Source organism: Agelaius tricolor, unplaced genomic scaffold, assembly GCF_023055355.1.
Source record: "Agelaius tricolor isolate 1412-34295 unplaced genomic scaffold, bAgeTri1.0.p SCAF_3, whole genome shotgun sequence".
Lineage (NCBI taxonomy): Eukaryota > Metazoa > Chordata > Aves > Passeriformes > Icteridae > Agelaius > Agelaius tricolor.
The window spans coordinates 57374708-57399038 of NW_027269263.1; the positions used below are offsets into that span (position 1 = coordinate 57374708).

The 24331-nt window shown below is 40.1% G+C and overlaps 1 protein-coding gene across 1 annotated transcript; it reads left to right on the top strand.

Moving 5' to 3' along the window:
* The first annotated feature begins 1172 nt into the window (after nucleotides 1–1172).
* NAPEPLD (N-acyl phosphatidylethanolamine phospholipase D) lies at nucleotides 1173–23106 on the top strand. The gene is given in 7 exon segments (XM_071423969.1): nucleotides 1173–1227; nucleotides 1230–1325; nucleotides 1328–1586; nucleotides 13123–13435; nucleotides 19119–19765; nucleotides 20645–20759; nucleotides 22001–23106. Coding segments are annotated over 7 exon segments (1599 nt in total). The 5' UTR covers nucleotides 1173–1187; the 3' UTR covers nucleotides 22130–23106.
* Nucleotides 23107–24331: the final 1225 nt, after the last annotated feature.

The window sequence follows — 24331 nt, forward strand, 5'->3', positions numbered from 1 at the left end:
GGAAACCAGCTACTACCAGCCTGCAGGGACTTACCTAGTGGCTTACACAGATTTCTATACATAGGCAGTAATTATTACTGTTAATAGTCATTGATCAGAACAGCTTTATTATCTAAATCATTCAGGAGATCTTAGTCTCCATAAAGTAGAAATAACTTCAATCAATATAGATTTGTGTTCAATAATTAGGAGTAGAATTCATTGCTACAAGGCCAGCGTAGCATTAGATATAGTGGTAGATGAAATAGATCAGGAAATATCAGGCAAGAAGGAGCAGAAGTAAGAAATAAATTAGGAATTTCCACAGGCAAAGGTCAGCAAATCTTCCTGACCATAAGCAAGCAATATATATCTGTATCACTATGTAAAGAACATAGAAAACAGATAACTCACACAGAACAAGGCAGCTTGATAGTTTTATGATTCCTTTACCTTAAGGAAACTAAGAGAATGACAGATAACAGAAGAGTAAGGCCCATATTTCTAGTCTCCCAAGACATGCACTGAGAACTTTGGCCTTGAACATAGCTAGGATTTCTTTACCAATGAACCATATACCCAGTCCCAAGCTTAAAGATAAAATGGACATAAATGTGTTATCCGAGCCCCAGATAATCTTAAATTTCATAACACTGCTAGATAATATGGAGTGTTTTTCACATCACACCTGCATAGCTTTGCTCTTTGCCGTGCACTGTCCTTAAGGAAGCAAGGAAATATTTTTAAAATACGTATTTATTTCTGAGAACCCAATTCCTCTGGGTTGGCTGCCTCAAAATGCCTCAATTCTCAGCCCATAGCCTGGAAACTTCTGTCAGACGTGAGCAGGGAGTGAGGGGATGGTTGTAACACAGCAGGTGAAGTGACTTGGACACGAGTTTTACCTTCCATGGCCGAAGGGATACAGATTCACACAGGTGCCTGCAGGATGGGCTGTTCTGCCCGGACAGCGCAGCCCCCGTGAGTGCCACCTCCCCGGGGCTGCCGAGACAACCGAGCCCAGGAAAATTTTCACCGCAGCACCTGCTGGTGGGAGCGCGTTCGTGCTCCCGAGCGGGACTGCAGGCAGCGCTTACCGCCCACCGGAGCCGGCCAGGAGCACAGCTGAGTGCTTCCCTTGTGCCGGGGCCGAGAGCAGCCCGGCCTCCAGGGGCAGAACGTGCCGGCAGCTCTGACACTGTCCCGCCATGGCTCCGGGACTCCCCCTGTCCCTCAGACGCGGCCCCCCGCCGCCATCTTGCTAACGGCGCCGCTCCGCTGTGCGGGGCCGGGCTGCAGGGTGCCCTCTGCCCGCCACGGTGCGGGGCCGGGCTGTGGGGTGCCCTCTGCCGCCACGGTGAGGGGCCAGGCGTCGCGGAGCCCCGGTTCGCCATGGCGGGGCGCCGGGCGCTGTGGAGCTACTCCGTGCAGCTCGTGGCGCTGCCCTCAGCGGCGGGCTGGTCAGGTGGAACGCCGCAGCCGTTCAACAGCTCCTACCGAAGACCTACGGAGCGGCCGCCGTGGAAGGGGTGGAGCGGCACCATGGAGGAGGAGGAGAAGGAGGAGAAGGGGGACGAGACTCTTCAGGGGCGGCAGCAGCAGCCTAGGTGAGCGGCGCTCCAGCGGCAGCAGCGTTCTGTGGCCGGGGGTCTCTGCCCCCGCGCCTTCCTGTGAGCAGCGGGGAACCAGACCGAGCCGAGCGGCGGCTCCCGCCCCGTGCCCGTCCGGAGGGCAGGCGCTGCCCGGGCTGCCGCCGTCAGAGCCCGGCTGGCGGCCGAAGGAGCGGAGCACCTGCTCCGAGCGCGGCAGCGGGGCTCTCCAGACACACACACGGTGCCGAGGCCCCGCCGGTGAGTGTGGGGGGACCGGGCTGAGCCGCTGCGGGAGGCGGTGGGGCCGGTGAGTGGGGGGGGGCCGGGCTGAGCTGCGGTGGGAGCGGGGTAGAGCGGGCGCGGGCACCCGCTCGGAAAAGTTCGCGGGTGGGCGGGCGAGGTGCGTGGGGCCGGCGAGCCCGGCTCCCGGCGGGGGAGAGCGGCACAGCCCGGCTGCCCACGGAGCTCGGCGTGTGGGGCCGGGGAGGAGCGGCACAGCCCGGCTGCCCACGGAGCTCGGCGTGTGGGGCCGGGGAGGAGCGGCACAGCCCGGCTGCCCACGGAGCTCGGCGTGTGGGGCCGGGCAGGAGCGGCACAGCCCGGCTGCCCACGGAGCTCGGCGTGTGCCCCTGCCCCACTCCCTGCCTGCCGCCCCGGCTGGGCACAGACCCTGACGGGCTCCAAAACCGGCTGCGACCGGGGCATCCTTTCGCACTTGCGAAAGAAACCCTGCAAGGATAAAAGTCCTGCTTTCGCTCCCAGCGCAAGGCTTTCGTTTCTGTCAATTGACAGTAAAACATGCTGCAGCAGCGCTGGGAAAGAAACAAGTTATATAATCGCAAAAAAAAAAAAAAAAAAAAATCCGCTTCGTAATGTTGGCGGCTTGGAGAATGTTTTCTTTTGAAGAGGAGGCACGAACAGATGTTTCTGTTCGAAATGTATAGTGCGAAGTGGAGGATATTAAGGAGGTCATTTAATGTAATTAGTGCAGTCAAATAATCTCAATGATCGTCAATTATCTCTAGCTAGCAAGGGTTTGGGGAAAGTGTTAGTTGACTGCGTGCAGTAAAATTCATGAACTTGTGCAGAAATGTTTTTTCTGGTGACGATTATGATTTCTTCCATTTGCTAAATGGTGATTATGTAGCAAGTTTTTAGTTTAAAGGCAAGTACTCTTTGTACTTAAGAATTTTTTTCTTTAATTCTCAAACTGCACGGACTAAAGTAGTATCAAAATTAAAGATAATAACAGGAAAACCACTTCCGTTTTCTTGCAAAAAAAACTTTGAAAAGAGTATTTTTTATTCATAGTAGCAGCTATATCAGTTAAGAAAGTAGGAAGCTTATCTTACTTTGTAGATAACATTTTGAGGAAGACAAGAATATTATTCTTTTTACTTATTAATTCAAGAATTATTGCAACAGCGGCTTTCAAAATACCCCAAATTATCTCAAACTGAAATTCCTATTATAAAAAACAATGGGAATTTTTAGTACCTGGAGGTTGGAAAGCCCTGTTTGATTCAGTTATGGATGATGGAGAGTTGTTTTTGGGAGAGGAGGGAAGTAAGGGATGACAGTGAAACTGTTCAAATATAAATAACAGTTATTCAGCTTCTGCATGGCCTCAAATCAAAAGAGATGTGAAGCCTTTTTAAGAGGAAGCAATCCGCTGTTATAATTTTATTCACTTGCATTATCTAAGCAGATTTGAGGAATAACCAGGAGAAAAATGCTATTTCCTTAGCCTTTATAAGCTCAAGATTGAACCAAAACTGTTAATTCTTCATTCAGAAATAGCTTTTAAGTTCTTTTCAGCAAAAAGGAAGGCAATTATTTTGTCTGTGATGAGAAAAACAGAAATACTGCTATATTAATTAGTGTCTTCATATGTAACACCTGCAGTGAAATTAGTTTTGCTTTTTGTCACATCTATGAATCTCCCTTTAATTGATCTCCCTTTAATTTTTTTTGGTCTATTGCTTGAACTCTCTAGGTTGCAGTGTGAGCTCCACTTGTAATACATTCAGAGTCAGGACCATGGAAAATCACTTGATTGCCTTGTGCCTAAAGATCTGAGCAAAAAGGATTTTTCTGTAAACTGAATGTTGCACTTAGTTTAAATAGTCTTAGAAAATTTAGGAAAGAAGTAATGTGTTATATACTCTTGGCATGTAACATCTTGGTGTTTAGCAGCTGTGCAAGGAAGGGATGGTTTGGGTTTGATAGCCTACAACTGTGCCCAAGCAGATAAACCTAGCCAAGCTGCTCAGGGAAGAGAACTGGGCATTGCCAGCTGACACTGTGAAAACACTGCTGCCATCATACCCCTGCTGGGAAAGTTTCATAAGATGTGTGAGTGAAAAATTGGGTGTTAAAGAATGTCTGCCAAGGGTTACTTCTTCTGTAAGCCCTGTTAACTGTGGTTGGAGCTGGAAGTCCTACTGCCTGGTGAATAAGGCTTATGGTATGACAACAGGTTTTATTGCTTAAAATATTTGGAAATATTTTTGTCATGCTTTGGACTGGTCTTTGTAGGAAGGTTTGTAGGTGATATTCAACTGTTTCTCATAAGAATGTGGTAATAGCAAGGTGTTTGTGTGTCTGTTCAGATGTGTTCACATAAAACACTTTGTCTCCTTAAAACACCTGTGTATTTAGGATGGTGCCTTGAAAATTAGTAGATGGCTCAGATGTTTGTGTTGGAAGTATGCCTTGACTCTTTCATAAGAAAAAAAACCCAAACCACACAACTTCTAGTATTAACACTTCTGTTGTTGACTAACAAGTAAAGCATTTTGTTTAGAGTAGTGAAGACATTGTAATCTAGAGGTGTAGGGATGGAATCAAAGGCCCTGTATAAACAGGAAAAAAGGGTGTAATGAAAAACATTTATGTATCATAATGTTTCCAGTTTCCTTCAGGATTGATGTTTTGCTGTGGCTCTGTACGGTTCCCTGGAATTTCTTCTTAAAATGGATGTGTGTTTCAGTTAAAGAACTATAAGGGTGCTGTACTGGATGTGTTTTCTGACTTTCTGGTATCAAGTTTGGATGTTCAAAACTTTTGTTATTTGGAAAGGCTGGTGACCTTTTGGCTTAACTTGTTTTAAAATTGGCCTTTGAACAGGTGCATTGAAGAAAAGTATCTATTTCAATTAAAAAAAATTTCACTTCCTTATCTTACCCGACCTGGAAATTATTTGATTGGATTTCAATAAATTTGAATTCAAATGTTATAAATAGTTCTGTAAAATCCATATATGTATGGGGTGTATGTAAATATATAGAGGGAGAGAAAGAATGTTGTTAGGACAAGCAAAAGTTGATTTTATATTGAAAATCAAGAATAGAAAGAATTTAGGGAAGTATTTTCATGTTGCAGAGAAATTACACTGGATCAAATGTACCTGGACCTTAAACTGAAAAGAGGGAATCAAAATAGACAAGCCTTTAAATATGAATATAAACAAAATTTTATGACTGTCTATTAACTTAAAAATAAAATGGAGTTCTTGGGTGTTGCTGCACTTCCTGGACAACTAAGGTTTTATAGAGCTGTAAAGGATTATTCTTGGTGTGAGTCTAGAGGAAGTTTGCATAGGTGTTTGTTCCTTTCTGGCACGGGGAGACAAGGAAAAAGAAAATTAATAGGCTTAGTAAATGAGGTGGAGATAGCAATTGCACACATAAAAGTTCTGGAGTCGATGATAAATGAACTTTAGATCCTACTTTGCCATGTGGATCCTTTGCATCAAAGCTTTAACATGATTTCTGTTCGTTTTTAGGGAAACAGTTCTTACGATGCCTCTCTAACCACATGTTACAAAGGACATCAGTTTTCTCCCACAGCATGTTGAAGTGGAGCCTTAATTTCATTACATGTAATAGCATTTGGGTTTAGTCATACCTAATTGACATGAAGATGTTAGATGGAAAACCTTTACCCTTAGGATGGAGTGTGAGCTTGTAATATTTTAAAACTTTTTTTTAGTTAAGAAAAAGGTATGCTAACAGCTTCAATGGCATCATAACTTAAAATGCAAACTCCAAGATGTAGAGGCTGTTAACACACAGGAGTGGCTGAAGTGTGTTTTTAAATGCTCAACTTCAAAGTTTGACAATCTTTTCTAACAGTAAACCCCATCCTGGCAAGGTGTGTCTGTCATTAACTGGAGTCACATCAGTAACCAGCTGAAACTCATGAACTGCTCCTTTGCATAAATAGTTACACCAGTGCAGCTGCTGCCAGAACATTAAAGCTGGGCTCTGGATCCTATAGCTGGCTTGGTGCAAGTTTTGTGTTTGCTCTTTTGGAAAAGCTTTTTTGAAATCCACGGGCCATCCATGGAGATTGTAGCTGCTGTTGGAATCCATGACTTACCTGTACAGCTGTGTGCATATGGCATCTACAGTCATTTTTCTGTTGGCTTAAAAATTGTCTGCATCTGATTTGTGACCCAGCCATTGTCTTGTGTACCATAACACAGCTGTAATGCACAAACCTTGCTGCTGTGGGTCAGCCTCAGTCCTGCAGAGCAGGTAAGAAATCTTTGATTCTAGCTCTTGTTCTTTCAACATTCTTCCCTATAAATTAACTAGTCTTATGAAACTAGTTGTTTAGGGAGAGCAAAGGAAAGCAATTTCCTTTCTGGTGTAAGAGATTTGACTCCAGCTTCCCTTTGGTGACTGCTTCAGCAATAGCACAGAATTACACTGCTCTTGTGCTTAATCATAATGATAGTCTAGGCTGCTCTTTCAGATGTGATGGCCACAAGCCAACTCTTGGGTTCTTTTATTCAAGATTGCAGTAAAAGATGAAGGCAGAGAGGAAAATAATTTATTTTAAAGGCCTATATCACTAAAGAAATGGGCTCTTGGGTCTGTCATCTCTGTTCTACTGCATGTCCCCTGTGGACAGCTACTGTCATATCAGGGATCACAGCCTAAACAGGATATGCATGTAACAAAAATCTTCTCATATTATCTACAGATCATAGACATGTTTGGGGACTACAGAATGCTCATATTGGACGGGGACGGTCAGCTGGGGCACCTGGAAACAAAGGGAAAATAGCTATGTATTGTCCCAGATGCCGGATCTTTATTCAGTGACACAGTGCCCCAGCTGGTCAGATTTAACCCAGCCTTTAGAAATGATTGGCTCCAGGGACTCCTGATGGGCCTGACTCTAAAGCCTATTTGCATTTGTATCCAGAGGCATCCAAAGGTGTAGCTGATAGGCATGAATAACTTTCTGTTGGTTTAGTTCCCCTAATGAATACCAGCAAAATAGAGGTGGAATGTGTAGTAATGGGAGTGGGCTGCCTTGTGGGTGGTAGGTAGCTATTGAATGTGCTTGGTTATAATATGAAACATTACTGTCTAAGGAGGTAAATGGAGACTGGCAGCATCATCAGTACTAAGTGCAAATGAAACCTTGGAAGAGAATAGATTGAAAATGAAAGGGTAGGAGGAATTGTTGAACCTAACTTGGTTGTATGTGTAACTGAGCCACACAGTGAATTCTAAATGGAGGGTATTTAATGAATTATTTTTTCTAGGCCAGTGCTGGCATATGTAGTTTTTGTTTACAACAATATATTCCTGTTCTCACCCTTCCCTGTCCTAACCAGTTTGTTGGTATAAACACTTGCATGGTTGCTCCATGATGCAGGTGAAAATTAAGTGCTTCTCTAGGGATGGTAAGGTAAGAAGTGATGATCAGCTAGATTAGTTTCCTAAACAAGTTTACCATGTGGACAAAAGTATTTGCTTTGGCAAGCCTGGGTGAGTAGTGAGGACAGAAATGGATTGGCTCATGGTAGTAGCTGCTTAAGTAATACGGCTGCTAAAGAATAAGCCTAACAACAGATGACCATGGATAGATGTCTCACCTTTTTTTATTTATAATCTTATTTTTCTCCATGATGTCTAAATAAAACTTTGCTTTGTTTTACTGTTGATCCTCAAAGCTAGATAAGAATGATAAAGCACTTATTCTCATTCCATGAGGCTGTTTATGGAGAGAGCTATTCCTTTTTCTGTTATCAACTCTTTTATTAATCTTTCTTGAATAGTACACAAGGACAGTGTAGAATCAGGATACTTAGAGATATGTTGAATGAAAATTTTGCCAACACTTTTTGTTGCTAAGGATTTTTAATGTGATTCAAATAATAGAAGTATTCACAGATCAGCTAATGCAAGCTTGAGAGCTCTTTGTGTGAAATCCTAATAACAGCAGCATCTGGAATAATTGCTGGTGCAACTGCTGGGTAGTGATAAAAAATAGGTATAGTGAAAGAGAACTTCAAGATGTTTAGCAGTATACAGTTCACAGAAAGCTCAGGTTCTTGTTCTGGTGAGTCTATAATGGTAAGATGGAACAACTTGAAGTACTGCACAATAAAAGTTTAAATGAATTCAGAATTTTCCAGTCTCAAACTGTTCATTAATTAAAGCAGCCAATTTCAGAGCTGAAGGGAAAATAAAAGCAGAGCCAAAACTTAGCTGGCAGTCATTTGATAGTAAAGCTTGTGGGAGCCAATTACTTACATGGTCTCTAGCGTTTGCAAATACCTTTCCTTCTAACTGAAACAATTTTTTTTTGTTTTATTTCAAGCCAAAATCCTTGGGTTTTTGCAGTCATTAAAAATATGTCTAATGAAAGAAAACTTCAGAGTTCTGTAGCTGTATATGGAGAAAGCTCAGAGTCTTGTTTTGGTAAGGCTGCAGTGGTGTGAGTTTGCTGGGAATTATCTCTCCTAGGTGATCATTAGTGCAGCCTAGTTCTGGATGTAGTTTACACAGAGAGACAGTGTAGTAAACCCCATAGATTTAGGAAAAGCACCATGGAGGATCTGAGTAATAGGAATGCTGAGGCAGCAAAGAAGTTCCTGTCTCCATGGACATCCGCCCCATAGCCTATCTCTGTAACCCTATAAGGCAATGTCATGTTAACCCCTTACCTTGGTCAAGCTTGGATCCTTTCCAACCCTATAAAAGAAGCATACTGTACCCCATTAGTTGGGAAGAAGAAGAGCAGAGACCCTTCACAGACCTCCCCAAATAAAGCCATCTCCATGGAACAGCCTGCGCCTTCTCCTTCTCCTCTCTCTCCGTCTGCTGCAGCCTCCAGCCAAGGGCAAACTTACCTAGCGAGCAGGGCTGAAATCCTGAGAGCTTGCAATCACTATAGAGCTGATAATCACTGAGCTTGCTGGGGGTTTGAGCTGCGGCGTTGGCGTGAGCGAGCTGGCTTCAGGCACCCGGTCCCACTTGGGGACTGAGCTCCTGAGCCCTATTGCTCTGCCTTAGGGTAAGGCCAGTCGGAGGCTTTAGGAAGACAGTGATTAAAAATGAACCAAACCCTTTACTTCAAAAAAGCAGAGAAAGTCAAGGTATTTGGGAGGCTATGGAATGTTACCAGGCAATTGTAAAGTTTTGGGGAAGTTGTTGTGTTCTGGTAAACCATAGCCTCGTAGTAATTCTTAACCTGTCAGGCCTGTGGATTTGTTACATAAGGACCACATTTCTGTGTAGCAAAGAAGGGTAAGTCTGTTTTGCCTGACTCGATGCTTTGTAGCATGTTGTGCATGGCTCTGTGATAGTGGGGGAACTACATCCATTGCATTTATGGAGCAGCAGATCTTAGCAGAGACTGGGTGGAAAAGGTGAAGACAAGAGATTTTATGGCTACGTTCACATCATTTGTTTAAAAGATCATTTAAAAAGAAAAATTATAATGGCAGAGTGCTTCTTGTAATGTTGTTGTATCCTTTTGCAAACTTTATTTTGAAACAGAGCATTAAAATATTTAGCTAATTTTTTCTTATTTTCCTAAATAAACACAAGGCTCATAGCCAAAATATTTGTATCCAAGTCTTCAGTTATATAAGCAATGCTAAAATAAACCATTTACCCAAAACCTGTTGTCCTAAGGGCCATATCCTGTTGTAAGCCAGTGTAAGCCAGTTTAGTGGGATGTCAGACATGGATCCTCCATGCCATGTCTTGCCAGATCTACAACTTTGCTCTTCCTTTGTGGGTTACGAGGGATGCCTTAGTATTTGATGCTGGAAAACCTGATCTGTGAGCTCAGCATTTTGATTCATGTTAAACTTTGTCTTATTCATCAGCCTGTTCTGTGTTCTTTCCCTCTGTGTAGAACACCTTCTGGCCTTGTGGATTTGGATGACTAATGGTCTTCTTTAGGAGTTTGTATGTTCTTGGTTCATTTCCTCTTCTGAATTCAGTTGAAAGAGCAAAGCACCTCTGAGGACAGAGAGAGAGGGAGTGGTTGTGTCTCTCCTGAGCCCCTCTTACAAATAGTGTCAATGCACTTGCCCTCTGTTGGGGTGAGTTGCCTCATCCTGAAGGATGGGTTCCATTTGCCAGGAAGGCTGTTTAATGGTTTTAAGTGGAATAGTAGTTTTTCTTTATGGTTAAAAGTATAAAAAGATTTTGTGTAGAACTTTACATAACAATAAGCATTCACCAGGGATGTGATCCCTTCCCTCTGTCCCTCCTAAGTGAACAGAGCTCTGTATCTCTATAGCTCATAATTTTTGCTGCCATTAAAGTAGTTTTTCAAGTGCCAAACTATTATTTTTGGGTAGGAAGAATTTAGGAAAGCTGGCAGAAAAACCAACTGATTTCTGATTGCATATTTTCTAGTATTTAAAGTATACCTGCTAAATTTCCTTATCTGTAGAGGCTTTCTTTTGCAAAAGCATAAGAATCTCCTTGGGCTTATAATTGGTTGGGGTTTATTTTAAGCTAATGATTGCTGGCTTTCAAGAAATTATCATCTTTTCCTTCTATATAAGAAAATTATGTCATGAATATTGTAGGATATATTTAATAAATTTAAGTGGAACAGAAACTATCTGGCAAGACTGATACTTCAAAGGAACCTACAGTTCATCAAGAATACTTTAACTGATTGTAAATCTGTCCCCTTCTTATGCATGTAAAAGGTTTAAAGTATTCTGTGAGCACTGAGGTCTTTTATCCCTTCAGTTGCTTATGGAATACTAATGAAAGTAATGTATGTGCATCATGTGGAAAATATGTTGGCAGACAGATAGATACCTGCAGTGCCTTAAATGCTTTGGCATTGTCTCTGTTTAATCAGCAGAGTCGATCCCTGCCTCCCTTAGGGGTTTATACTTTCAGAAAAAGATCAAAGGTTTCTATGAAGGTTTAAGCAAAAGTAAAATTCACCTATTTTAGAGATGAATAGATAAAGAGAAGCTTAAAAATAAAACTTTAGGCACCCTAGTCTCTAATATAAAATGTCTTGTAGGAGCAATAATTATGGTAGTCATATACCTTTTAAAAATCAGATGTCTGAGATGTTAAGAGAATAATTTCCTGGAATTAAGTACCTATCTGATTGAACTGTTGTGATCTGTTTTCATGATGCTTTCTAAAAGAGTAGCTGTTTTATGCTGTGTCTGTGTGCTTTGCTAAATTAATAAACTGACTTGGCATCGAAAATGCTCTTTGAGGAATGTAAAAGACAACCCAAACCCAATTCTTAAGTTAAAGTAACAGTTAAAATATTCAGTGCCATTTTTTGGGTATTCTGTCTGCCTTTTTGTGGCACTGATTCCTTGTGTTACCATTTACATCTGCTTAAAATGCTATAGAGCAAGTTGAGTGTTTCATTGAAGGCTGATTCCGGGAAATGTTTAGTGGAATAGAGGAAAAAAGCCTAGAAATAGCAACAGCTAAATTTAAATTATGATTCAGATATGGTATCCTAATGCTAAACAGGAAATATGTTAGTGGAGTGGTTTCAGTAAAACTGCAGGGAAACAGGAGTAAAAAGCAATTACATAAAATAAGATTGTAACCAGGGTAAAAAAAATTCTATCAGCTGTGTTTTCTGAATGCTGTTCATGCTTTTTTATTAGAAATGAATTTTGATGTGTTAGTATTTTATCTCTACTGTATAGCACAATAATGGTTATTTTGTTAAGAAAATTTCACAATATTTATCAATTGTCATATTATTTGCAGCTGATACCATACTTAGTGTTTGGTTGTCAGCTGCTGCTGAAATAGCAGAAATGGACTCTGCATTTGAAGTTGGAGCATCATCAGCAGATACATTTGGGTTCAGTTTGCTGACACATGTGTGTAATATCTTAGCTGAAATGTTGCAGTGAACAATATATTTAATTTTCCCTGTAACTGAGCATATGGGGCCAGAATGAGTTATGCAATTTCTAAGAAAACTGAGCTTCAATTCTGTTCTCTGACAATGTTGTTTGCATGGACTGCCTTGCCTACATCTGCCCAGTGCTCCTGAGTGTACAGCTGGAGTCTGAGTATTTGAATTACTGAAACAGTGGATAGGACAAAACTGTCCGTCTACTAGATGTGGTGGATTTTCCACAGGATGAACTTCACAATTTGTTATTAAAAGCTATTCCTGCAGCTAAGCTGTAAATAGTGTTGTCTGTTCATTACTAGTTGTCTTCCAGTTTTAATTAGGTAGAATTTGTAAATGCCAGAAAGTTGTGCACTCATTAAAACAGTAACCATTTTTTTTTAAGCTAACAGAACAGTGTATTTACTTTCAACCTTTCAGTTGAAAGTAAACATAGAAATTGAAGCATTTAGAATAAATTGAATCACTTTGGCAACTTCTAAAATAAAATGGGGCTATTTGGTTTTTCTACCTTGGGTATAATTCAATTGTATTTGTAAAGTCTGCAACACCAAAGTGCAGTTTGGAATAAGAGAGTCTGACTACTGAGTTGGTGGCTTTCTAAGAAATGCACCAGAATCGTGACTTCATAGAAATGAGTTTTTCTCAGTTATTTTCTCACTTTTCTATATTTCACGATGGAATTAAGAGTGAATGTTGCAGCTGTGATTTAAAATATTTCAATTTCCTGTGGCCTTTCACCGGTCAGTTCAATGTGTATCAAAATTGTATTTGAAACAGTTATTTACCTTTATAATAATAAACTTCTTGTTTGTTTTAGACAAAATACTAAACAGTGCCAAATATCTTTTGTGTTCTGAGTTTCCTGCATGTGTGTTGGTCTAAGTGTTAGTAATGCTGCACAAGACTGCAGTTTTTACTACAAAACCAAGGCACTATATAGGCAAATCCTAAGGTAAGGTACAGTTCCAGTGTCTCTTGCACAGACTTGCAGGATTGTGTTACATCAGGCACCAAATGTCATAAGTTTCAGGAGGAATGACTATTCTTCCAAAATGTAAATTAAGGAACCCTTCCCCCTCATTTTTGCAGTTGGTAGATAATAGTGTTAGTATCTGAAGCTGTGCATTCCAGGGAGTAAAATTCAGCCTGAACTACAAAGAGCCCTCATGACTGCTTGTCACAGCATGTTTTGGAAGTCTTTTGTGTAACAGCGACTGTTTTAAAAGCATATTTTGTTGATTAAAAAAATACAGTAGATCATAAAACAGGAAAGGCGGGCTTGTTCCTAATGTGTGTGAGAACATTCAGTCTTATGAGTGTTGATGCTAGACCAAGAAAATACTGATTAATATAAAATTTGATTTAGCTCTCCTGAAAAAGGTATGGATAAGAACACAGATGAAGAGCAGCCTTCAACTGCCTGTAACCAGTACCCTAAGGAAGCAGTGAAGAAACGTCAGAATTTGGGTCGAGGTTCCGGGAGCAATGATTCTTCCAGGACCTTCAGAAAAAGCTTCAGGCTGGACTACAGATTAGAAGAGGATGTAACTAAATCAAAGAGGGGCAAAGATGGGAGATTTGTCAACCCGTGGCCAACGTGGAAATCACCAACCTTGCCCAACATTTTGAAATGGTCCTTCATGGAAAAAAATAACAGCAATGTGCCACGCTCAAAGCAGGTGAATACTTCCATGTTTTACTTTTGTGAATAAGACTGCTTTTACCTCTGCTCTAATCAATAAAATAGGACAGTTTCTTACTAATACTCATTAGGCATCTTCTGGAGACTTTTCTAAGTCTTACTTTTCTGATTTTATTGACATTTTGTTCTTTTCAAAAGGTAGGTTAATACTTTCTACCTCTTTAATTTTTATCTCCTTGTTAGTTCCACATGCTTTAATTTATACAGCTCAGTTTATATTTATAAAAACAAAAAAAATTGGTCCCCTCAGTTATAAACTAGTTACAGCCATTCCTTTTTAATAGGTGTTGCCTTATGAAGCATACTATTAACTTAATTTGTGTTGCATGAAATAGCTTATTTCATGACATATCCAATTTTTAAAATTTTGCCTTTTTTCTAGATGGCAATTTAATACATATGTTGCATCTCTTGAATGAAAATGTAATAGTTTCTGTCACCTACTTATGAAAATACTTACAAATTTGGTTTTTTATGTTTCAGTACACCAGGAGAAAAAATTGCATGTGTTAAAACTAATCTGAGCAAGTATTTGTACTGAAACACTTAAAGTACAGTGCCAGTTCACTGGGTAACACTGTTATTTGTTGTTGGTGAAATGCTTTTGTCAGGTATTGTATGTAAAGAAGGAGATAGGAGAAGCTTCTTTCCCATGAAGAGTAATGGGTACTGGAAAGCCATGGGTTATTTTTGTGGTCACAGGAGGTATGAAGATGACTAGGTTTTGGCAGAATTACTTCTCAGTGCATTTCTGATGTGTTGACTGTATTTCAGAAAAGCTGTGCTGAAGGGTGCACAACCAAGGACAGTATTTGTTAACAAGCAGGTGTTAATAATGCTTTTAAGCATGCAGGAAGGTATCACAAGCTATAAATCTAACAGCCAGTATTTATCAAAGAGCTTTCCATTCTGTCTTACTTGAACTACCTGTGAAGGAAAGAATTCTAATAGTTTTATGGACAGGAAAGCTATGTTAGGCACTAATGCATGATGGTTTGGGGATGTTTAAGGAACAAATGAATTGGCTGTAATATGATAATAAGTAATTTAACTTAAAAGAACAGCAAACTTGTGTCAGTCTTGAGATGCTGTCCAGCAAATTTGGTGTCTTCCTTGTAGTGACAATGATTGCATCAGTGTGTACAGCTTTCTAGACTGTGTGCTGCCCACATTTCCATGAAATGCACACCTGTAAGTTTTCAGTTGCCTTTGACTGCTGCCCTCCTTGGTATGAGTAGAACAGGCTTCATGTCTTCCCAGTGCCAGTCAGAAACCTGGGCAGTGACTGAGGTCCCTTGAAGGCAAAGCTGAGGTGCACTGTGGAGTGCAGAGCTGCAGCACTCCCCTTTAATTTACAGTTTGTCCCTACAATAAAGGATGATCACAAAGAAATCTACAAGGCACCAGCTGAAAAGCCAAAAAGCCATCTCTCTGACCCAGCTGGGATTAATCATGGGCTAATTTTTTTTTTTTTTGCATAGGAGATCTTTTAATTAGGCGCCTGTAATTATTCACAAGTTTGGTGAAGTAAATTAGAAAGAGAAAAACCTAGATAGGGATCAATGAAATGCACTTCTGGAGTCCTCAGCCATTTTGATGCTAGTTTCAACCAGTTTTCTTTCACCCCTACATCAGCCTGTGAAGTGCATCTGAGCTTGTATAAAATTCAAACGAAGGGCTCCATACTTTATTTATCACTGCTAGATGTCACATCCTCTGAGCCAGATTCCTGCTTCAGTTTCCACACTGAGTGAGCCTAGTGATGCCCTGCTATGCTGGGCAGGTTCAGTTTATCTGTACCAAGGGCTTTGTGTATGTAAAAATGAGCATATTATCCAGGATATGTGCTTGTACTTCACTGTGGAAAAGCTATATGTATTATAATCATGCCTACACAACGAGCCTCTATCATCATCCAGAATGCATGCACTTCTCATATTTTCATTACAGACTTTATTATTAACTTTGTTCAGTGCTGTTGGAGGATCTTTCATTATTAGTTGTTGGATCAGCAGTTTAGATTGTTCTCATTTCTGTAAATCCTGTGGTATTCCAGTATGCACTAAGCACCAAAAATCCCAAGCTAATCAGCTAGTCTTACCAAAGCCTGTCATGTGTTTTTTCTTGCTTTGCATTAGGAGGGCAAGAAGAATAGGGAGGGGGAGGGGACACAGCAGGAGGAATTTTTTGTATTACTTGAGTAATGAAGACAAGACAGTATTAAGCACATTTTACTTCTGTTGGTAGCTGATTTGACATAATTGCTGTATTTCAAAAATCTGTTATAATTCTCCTAGTTTTAATGTTTCTGGTTAGTCTGACAGAACAAAATGTATTATAGCAGGATAAAAGTTCCATAAGATACATATTTCATTCATTATATTGCTTTATCCTGTTGCGTGAGTTTTAAGTATTTCATGTGAAGTATACTGCCAATAGAATTTGTGGTTTAGTTTGAAATCTTACGAGTTGAGTATTTCTTATTGCTTTAAGAGGATTTTACTGTGCTTTTGTAAAATACTAAAAAAAAAAACCAACTAAACAACCCCAAACACAAATCATATGCACTGAGAAGTAATGTTTTGGTGTGATTTACCATGATAGCTCAACAACATGCCTGGTTTCTGATCTCATCCTCTGAAGAATCATTGCTTGGATCAGAGGCCTGTGTATCACAAACCTGGAGAGCAAAAGCTCTGTACAGGTTATACTGCCTTTGTGCTCTTGGTTTGTCTTGAACTTTTGTTCACAGAATTTCATTTAAATAGGTCAGGACAGCAGTTGTTTGGACTGTGCTCTTCTCTATCAATCTTCCTGTCTGTGTGACTTTTACAAATGCCTTTTATAGTGATTAGTTCTACCTTTAAATCAACTATTCTAAGGACTTGATAGCATCAATCCCACTACATCCCTGTAAACCTTTATTAATAGTGCAGATGTGTTATGGCTTTAGGCAGCCAAGTTCCAGTCAGCTGCTTCCTTCCACCCTCCACTGCTTGCACCCCAGTGGATTGAAAGGGGAAAAATCAGGTAACTTGTGGGTTGAGATAAGGACAGTTCAATAGGTAAAGCAAAAACTGCATGCACAAGCCAACAAAGAAATTTATTCTCTTTGCATGGGCAGGCAGGTGTTCAGCCATCCCCAGGAAAGCAGGGCTGCCTCCCATGAGACAGTTACTTGGGAAGATAAACACCATCCACTCTGAATGTGCCCCACCTCCTCCTCTTACCCCAGATATTACTGCTGGGTGCAGTGTCATATGATATGGGATATCTCTGATGGATTGGGCTCAGCTATCCCAACTGTGTCCCTCCCAGCTTCTTGTGTGTCCCAGTCAGCTGGCTGAGATGCTGTGGAAGCACTGCTCAGCAGTAGCTGAAACATCAGTCTGCTGTCAGCACTGGTTGCAGCACAAATCCAAAACACAGCACTGTAGGTGCTGCCGGGAAGAAAATTAACTGTACCCCTGATAAAACTTATAGAATATGTCTGAGTCCCACTTAGGAACTGATGATTTTTCACACCCACCAATTGGCCAGTTCCAATATTATCAATTTAATATTGTTTATTAATATTGCATAATGCTAATTTTAAAAACTAATTTGTGCCAAATGTCAGCAAAAATAAGTGAATTAATTTAGTTCTGAGAAAATTCGGAGTCTGACTCTAAAACCAGCTACTTAAAGAGAACATTTTCCATTAAAAATGTTCTAATTGACCTAAATTGCATTATGACGATTCATTAAGTTCCATATCATATCAAGAGTTTTATTTCTTTGATATAATCTGATCTGTTGACTTAACCATATGTAATTTGTTGGTTTGTCCTAATTTCCATTTTGAGTACGATGTTAGTTTTGTGTATATTTTTTTAAAGTTGAAATATCACAGTATAACACTTCTGTGGTTCAGATTTCTGTGGCCAATGTTGTTCCCATGTACTTAGAATAAAATAGAAATAAGAAAAGGATGGCTTCTCTCTTGGTGAAGCAGCCATTTTTCTCCGTCTAAGATTCCTACTTTTCTTGTATGAACTAAGGGGATGAGTTGTACTAACCTTATATTCAGCTTTATAGAAGGCTATCTATTTCTCATTCCTGGAGACAGTAATAAAACTTCTTCAGTAAGCATGTCTTGTCCATTAGCTCTCAGAAAAAGCAATTTCATGAATATTTTATTATTTACAGCAGAATTGCAGGGGGATGGAGATGTGCATGCTTTGTTGTTCCCAACATATGCCTTCCAAATCAATAAAATATTGTGGAGAAAGTAACTTCCCTGAAGCTGTCAGGACTGGTTTAGCAAGGCAACTCCTGGAGTTCTGAACTGTCACAGCATCAGCTGGACTTCTAAAGGAGCACAAGGTCAGCTCTGTATAAACTCACTGATAGTGCTAATCTGTGCTAGGCTGAGAGAATGAGAGCAGCAACCACGGCAGGCAGAACTTGACTTGGAACCAGAAGTGCTGGGACATTTGTGATTATGAGGGAGAGGAATGCCAGGAGTATAGAAGCTGCCCTAGCACATGAAAATTCTTGTAAAGCAAAGTGAGGAGTTCAGACCATGAATGTTTGGGAGGAGAGCCTTAGCCACATTGTGGCTAACCTGGAGATGGTCAGGAATTCTGAGAAGACTCTTTGTTTGTTTGTTTTTTTAATAGGAAAGCTCTTATTTATTATGTATAAAACTTCTGCATTAGCACTTCAACCAAACTGCAGTGAAGACCATAACTGTGGTTCAAAATGAGAGAATGAGTGGTGGTTGTGTAGTGAGTTTCAGTAGGTAATGTACAGCCATGGCCTCCTTTGTGCCAGGATACACACTGAGTCAAATTGGAGCCAATCAAAATGAGAGCTGTGTATTTTTTACCTCTGGATTAAGTTCAGCCAGTTTTCTGACCTCTCATAGTCAAATAGGGACTGCAAAACTTGTTAAGCTGGAATAAGAGAGGAGGTGGTGGAACCTTTTCATAACCAAGCATATCTATGTACCTTAAGGTTTATCTTAAAAGTTATTTTGTTTTTTATGAATGTTCATTAAATTCTTGGCAGGATGGGAAGGCACAATTGTAATAGCTAACATTAGCCAAGTGAAGTTAACCTTTGTGTGCTACTTCTAGATGTAATGAGGATGGACAGAAAGAGGGCCTGATAAAAGTTAGCAGAGCTTTTGTGGAGTGTGGCTGGGGAACATGGCATTTAATTTCATCTGTGACTTACTTGTGCTAGGACTTAAGGGGATGCATTATTGAGTTGCATGAGCTAAACTTGAGTATTTGTTAAGTAACACTCTGTGTGTGTGTATGTATACATATTCTTTTTCAGGTGGAGGAATCCCTTCCTGGGATGCTGTTAGTGCCTTGCAGTGCTTTCATTGCAATGCCCCCAGACTCTATCAGGTCTTTGGGCCTGAAGAGGTATCTCTTCTCTTTCTTGACAAAGAAGTGTAAATGTTGCAAAAAACCTAAAATTAAATGAGGAGGAAGTAGCTGGGAAAATGGACTTTAAAAAGGCATCTGGTGTGTGCTGCAGTTCTCTGCATAAAAGCATAAACAAAGTACAAGTCTTGACAGTATAGATTTGTGCCCTGTATGCAGTTTTTGTTCCATGGCCAAGTACATTCTGAAATCTCTCATGCATATTGTGTTCTTTTTTGCCAGGAACTCGACAAAGAACTCCCAGTGTTACAACCTTACTTTGTCCAAACACCAGAAGATGCTGGGAAGACAGGAGCTGGTATGCGAGTCACGTGGCTGGGACACGCCACCGTCATGGTGGAAATGGATGAACTCGTGTTTCTCACTGACCCAATCTTCAGCCAGAGAGCTTCCCCCATTCAGCTCTTGGGTCCCAAGCGCTTCCGAGGGCCGCCGTGCACGGTGGCGCAGCTGCCCAGGATAGACGCGGTGCTGATCAGCCACACCCACTACGATCACCTGGACTACAACAGCGTGGCCAGCCTGAACGAGCGCTTCGGGAGCGAGCTGCGCTGGTTCGTGCCCCTGGGGCTCCTGCCCTGGATGCAGAGGTGTGGCTGCGAGAATGTCATCGAACTGGATTGGTGGGAGGAGAACTGTGTCCCTGGTCACGATGCGGTAACTTTTGTCTTCACCCCTTCCCAGCATTGGTGCAAAAGGACTGTGACAGATGATAACAAGGTTCTCTGGGGCAGCTGGTCTGTCTTGGGACCTTGGAATAGGTTTTTCTTCGCAGGAGATACTGGATATTGTTTTGCTTTTGAACAAATAGGTAAAAGGTTTGGACCTTTTGATCTTGCAGCCATCCCTATTGGAGCTTATGAGCCAAGGTAAGAAAATCAGAGCTTGAGCAATATACGTAAATGAAATGATGCACTGATGACAAAAAATACACCCAGAAGTTAAAACTATAGCTGTACTTTTAATAAAGTTTTTGGAGAGTTTTTTCTTCAGACTTAAACAGCAAGGATGAATCAGCAGCCTTTCTTCCCTTAAAAATGTTGAGTAAAAATCTGAAGTTACTCTGTGCCTATTTTTCTGAAATGGCACCATTTAATCCAGCCCATTCCAGTGTATGTCATTTGCTGCATTTTTCTCTTGCTTCAGTGTTTGCAACTTATCTGGAGACAAGGATGACTTGCTTATAGAGTATGAAAAATCTGTTTGCTCAGGAGAGATAACTTTTCCTTTTGGAGAAAACTTTTAGATGATAGTACTCATATGATTCTGGAAGGAAAGAATGTACGGACTGAGAAAAAAAGATGGGAATCTAAATAGCATGGTAAAAAATTCTGTATCTTTCAAGAATTACCAAGTTCTCTCTTCTGTTTTGCCTGTTCCCGTGGGCTATCTCTGGAGCACACACTTTTTGGTGTGTACTGCTGGCACCAAATTTTTTTTAGGGATGGATTTAAAGTTTCAGCCCTAATGCCTCAGGGCACCAGTAGTATGTCCTTAACCTACTGAAAATAGAGCTAAGAAAATATCCTTCAAAAAGAGAGTACAATCAATGAACTGCTGTTTGATGGGTATGTTGGTATATGTTAGTTTCTTGATCTTGAGTGTTCTGTATGTTGTCCAGGTCTACATGCTTATGATTTTTTTGATTAGGCGAGCACATATTTCTTTTTGTACTTTGCAATGGCAGTAAAGGAGAAATCTTGCACTGGATTAGGTGACACAAAAAAAGTGTTTCTTTGTTTTGGTAGGTGGTTTATGAAATACCAGCATGTGGATCCTGAAGAAGCAGTAAGAATCCATATTGATGTTCAAGCAAAGAAGTCTGTAGCAATTCATTGGGGGACCTTTGCTTTAGCAAATGAGGTAAATTGCAACACTAAACATGAGTTCAGATTTCCAAGGACTAGACAGTCATTAGTGAAGCTTTGCTTGTGCAGTTTAACCTACATATCTGTAAATGTAAACTTAAAATGTGAACTTTGTATGAGTGAAAATTGTTACTCTATATACTGCTGTTCAAAACAATGCTTAGCTTTTCATAACCAATTACATAAAACATTTCCATGGTTAAGAAAGTACAGAGCTATTGAAGCAAATGTGGAAGATTTCTGATATCCAGATGCTGAAGAACATAACAGATGAGGACACATGTAGTATTATGCATTATGTTATGCATTAATAAAAACAAACTGAGTGGTGCATCACTTGGAGATAGTAAGAACTGCATGCCAGTAGGTTAAACAGTATTTATTAATTATGTCTGTCTAGTAAATATATAAGCAGTATTTTTAATAGTTGATTCAAAGTTAAAACCAGAAAGGCTATGAAAGAAATGAGTTATTCTGAATTTTTGATTTTTAAAAATGTTTTATTCCCCTCTACACCCCCCAAGTCCACAGACCTACTATGAAGCTTACCCAGATACTTTCACAGCAACTGAAAGTGCAGTGAATAGAAAGTATCTACATTTGTTTTGATATTGTTTGGTATCTGTCTTTCAACTTTGTTTTTGCATCAGTTGTACCACTTTATCTCCCAATTAATTCCTGACAGTGTGATCACTTGATCTGTCAAATGTTCTGTCCCACCTATGCTCCGTCCCAGCTGCTCGTGCACCTCCGTGCCACAGCATGGAAGGAACACAGGATAGAACGTTTCCTGTCCGCAGTGTGTCCAATAAATTGTGTTACCTAGTGCCCGCGGTACAAAAGTTACTGTGTATTTAGGAGCACAAAAATGGATGATTACTCCTTGACGGCGCCTCCCGGCGATGTAACAAATGCACCGCGGTAACTTGGGGGGGGATCGCTGCCAGCGCGGGCTGCAGAGCGGGGAAAGCGCCGGCTGCTGGCGGGCAGCGCTTCCCACGGACGCATCTATTGCTGCCTTAAGGCACCGAGTTGGGGCTCACAAGCTGAGCCTTGCTAGTTACTCTGCAGCTGTAAAGCAGCGTTCTTATCGTTCAAAAATCTAAAATGAACCCAAACGTTTTCATTTGGAAAATATCCTCCTCCTCCTCCCCCGTTTTTTAGAGATTTTTTTTTCCCCTTCAAAAAATGTTGCCGTGGTATCTTTTCCCTCATATTATTCTCATTTTTTTTCAGTATTACTTGGATCCTCCAGTTAAATTGAATGAAGCTCTTGAAAGATATGGCTTGAAAAAAGATGACTTCTTTATCTTACGCCATGGAGAGTCACGGAATTTGAATACAAATGACCGGTTTGAAAACTGAAACAGTGTCAGTTCCTTGTAAGCCCTGTTTGATCTGAGCTAATGTAACAATACTAACATAATGTACACAATAGATTTTTGAGATTGAATTGGATTTCTAAATGCCAGGTTTGTCAGTTTCAGAACTAAAGCTTGCATACCAATTTCATGACAAATTTTACTAGTTATATTGTTTATAAATTTAGAGAGATGATCTAAAAGTGGTTTATATATTAAGTGTTGTCTGGGAAAACTTGCTCTGATGTACACCACTGATAAAAAAATTATTTTTAAACTCTTCATCTCACCTGCTGCAGCAATAATAACTTCAGCACAGAACATATTCTTAGTATTAATGGCTGACTTGAATTATTCCTTGTTAGACTGTCATCTCCCACTCGTTAGTCTTCAGGTTGTGCCCTGTACCTTGATGTACAAGCTTCATACAGCTTCACTGTATGTTTTGTGGGGTGAAGTCTTCCAATACAGCTGTGTTGTTTAAGCACAAGCATGGTAAAATTGTTTCACTCTTCATTTTCATGTATTAATGAACCACAAAAGCTGAATTTTACATCAAAGAAATGTGCCTTTTAAAGAAAGAGATAATTTAATATTGCATCATGGATGTGTAAAACTAACTGCTGGCCAGAATACCTGCACACTTTTGTTTTGTCTATGTTTTTATGTTAGGTCTGAATGTGTCATTTGCAGCACATGAAGTGGAGAAACCTCTTAATGTCGCTTGTCCTTGCATTAACTCAGCCTTTTTCTAAGTACCTTTTTTTTTTCTCCCCAGTAGAAAATCTTAAGCAAGGGCTGTGGTATTTTTTCTAATAGCTTCCCTATAATTTTAAAGTTGAATGAGATTACAACATTGTTCAGTGTTATAAAACTTGGCCAAATGTGTCTGTATCGAATTGTCTTGCTCATTTTCAGAATTAAAGCCTATTGTGGCCAATAAAAAGGGTTGTTATTCTCCTTTATAATTTCATTGGCAAATCATGTTTTGTGTATGATTTCCTTTGGTCTGTGGGATATGTGGGTTGGTTTGGGTTTGTGTTTTTTTGTTTTTTTTTTTTTTTTGCTATTGCTGTATATTTTATTTTCGTATCCCACGAAGATAAATATATATTAAAAGGACATATTATTTAAAGGCATGAACTTCTGTCAACTAATTACAACCAGTTAATGATATTTCATGGTAGGAACAACTGAGGTAATCTTTTAACTATAGACAGTTATCAAAACTGGTTTAAAACTATCCTGTTATTCAGTGTTGGGGGTGTTTCAGATGAAGTCTCTTGTATTCACACAACAGCTTCAATCACAACTTGGGTGATACAATGTATGTTACCGTTTGTAATTTTGTGGAGGACACCAAGCTGCAAGAAGTTTTGAGTACTTTGAAGGACAAGTTTAGGATTAAGGTTGTTAAGAAAACAATGTGGGTTATTTTCGTTTCCTGTTTTTATAATCATCAATAGGTTATTCTGTAAAATTACGTACTTCAGAAAGAGTGGAACTAAAATACAGAACACCTAGCTAAGCAGCCACAGAGCAGAGATACACTGAGTCACATGGACCAGAAACTAAATGTCAGTAATGACATGTTTTGTTTTGGATCTGTTAATTTACCAAATTTGTACCTAGAATGGTGAACGTTCCGTTCTGCTTGGCGCTGCTAAGATTCCACTAAGGGTGTGAGGTAGGTGATAAAAAAATGAGACATCTTTGCATAAAGGCACATTGGAAAGTCTTGCATGATTTCAAACATCTCAGCAGCATTGTTCTATGAAGAAAGCATTTAAAAATTGTTCTTTCTAGACCAGAAAAAGAAAACTGAGACAACACCATAGCAAGTTCATGTGTATTTTTAGAAAAAGTCACTTGTTTGTGTCAGCTGTTAAACAGCTAAGAGATCAACTCTATCAAAAAGATGATTGGAAAAACTTATTTTTAGGTTAGAGAACATGGAAAGGGACATCTAGACATCTCTGTTGTTGAGCTTAAGAAACCACGTATCAGCTATACCTAGAACAGACTGGTCCTAATGTCTTGTCAGGAGAGGGGAGTGCATAAATTCTTAGTGTTTGGCATAGTCTTTTCTTAGTCAAATTCAGTTGCAGAAAACATCAAATCTACAAAAAGTTGCAAAACATTAAGTGACTGTAATGTAACTTGCTTATTACAAACTGTGCAGTGTTTTAGGAGCAGTGGGAAGAAG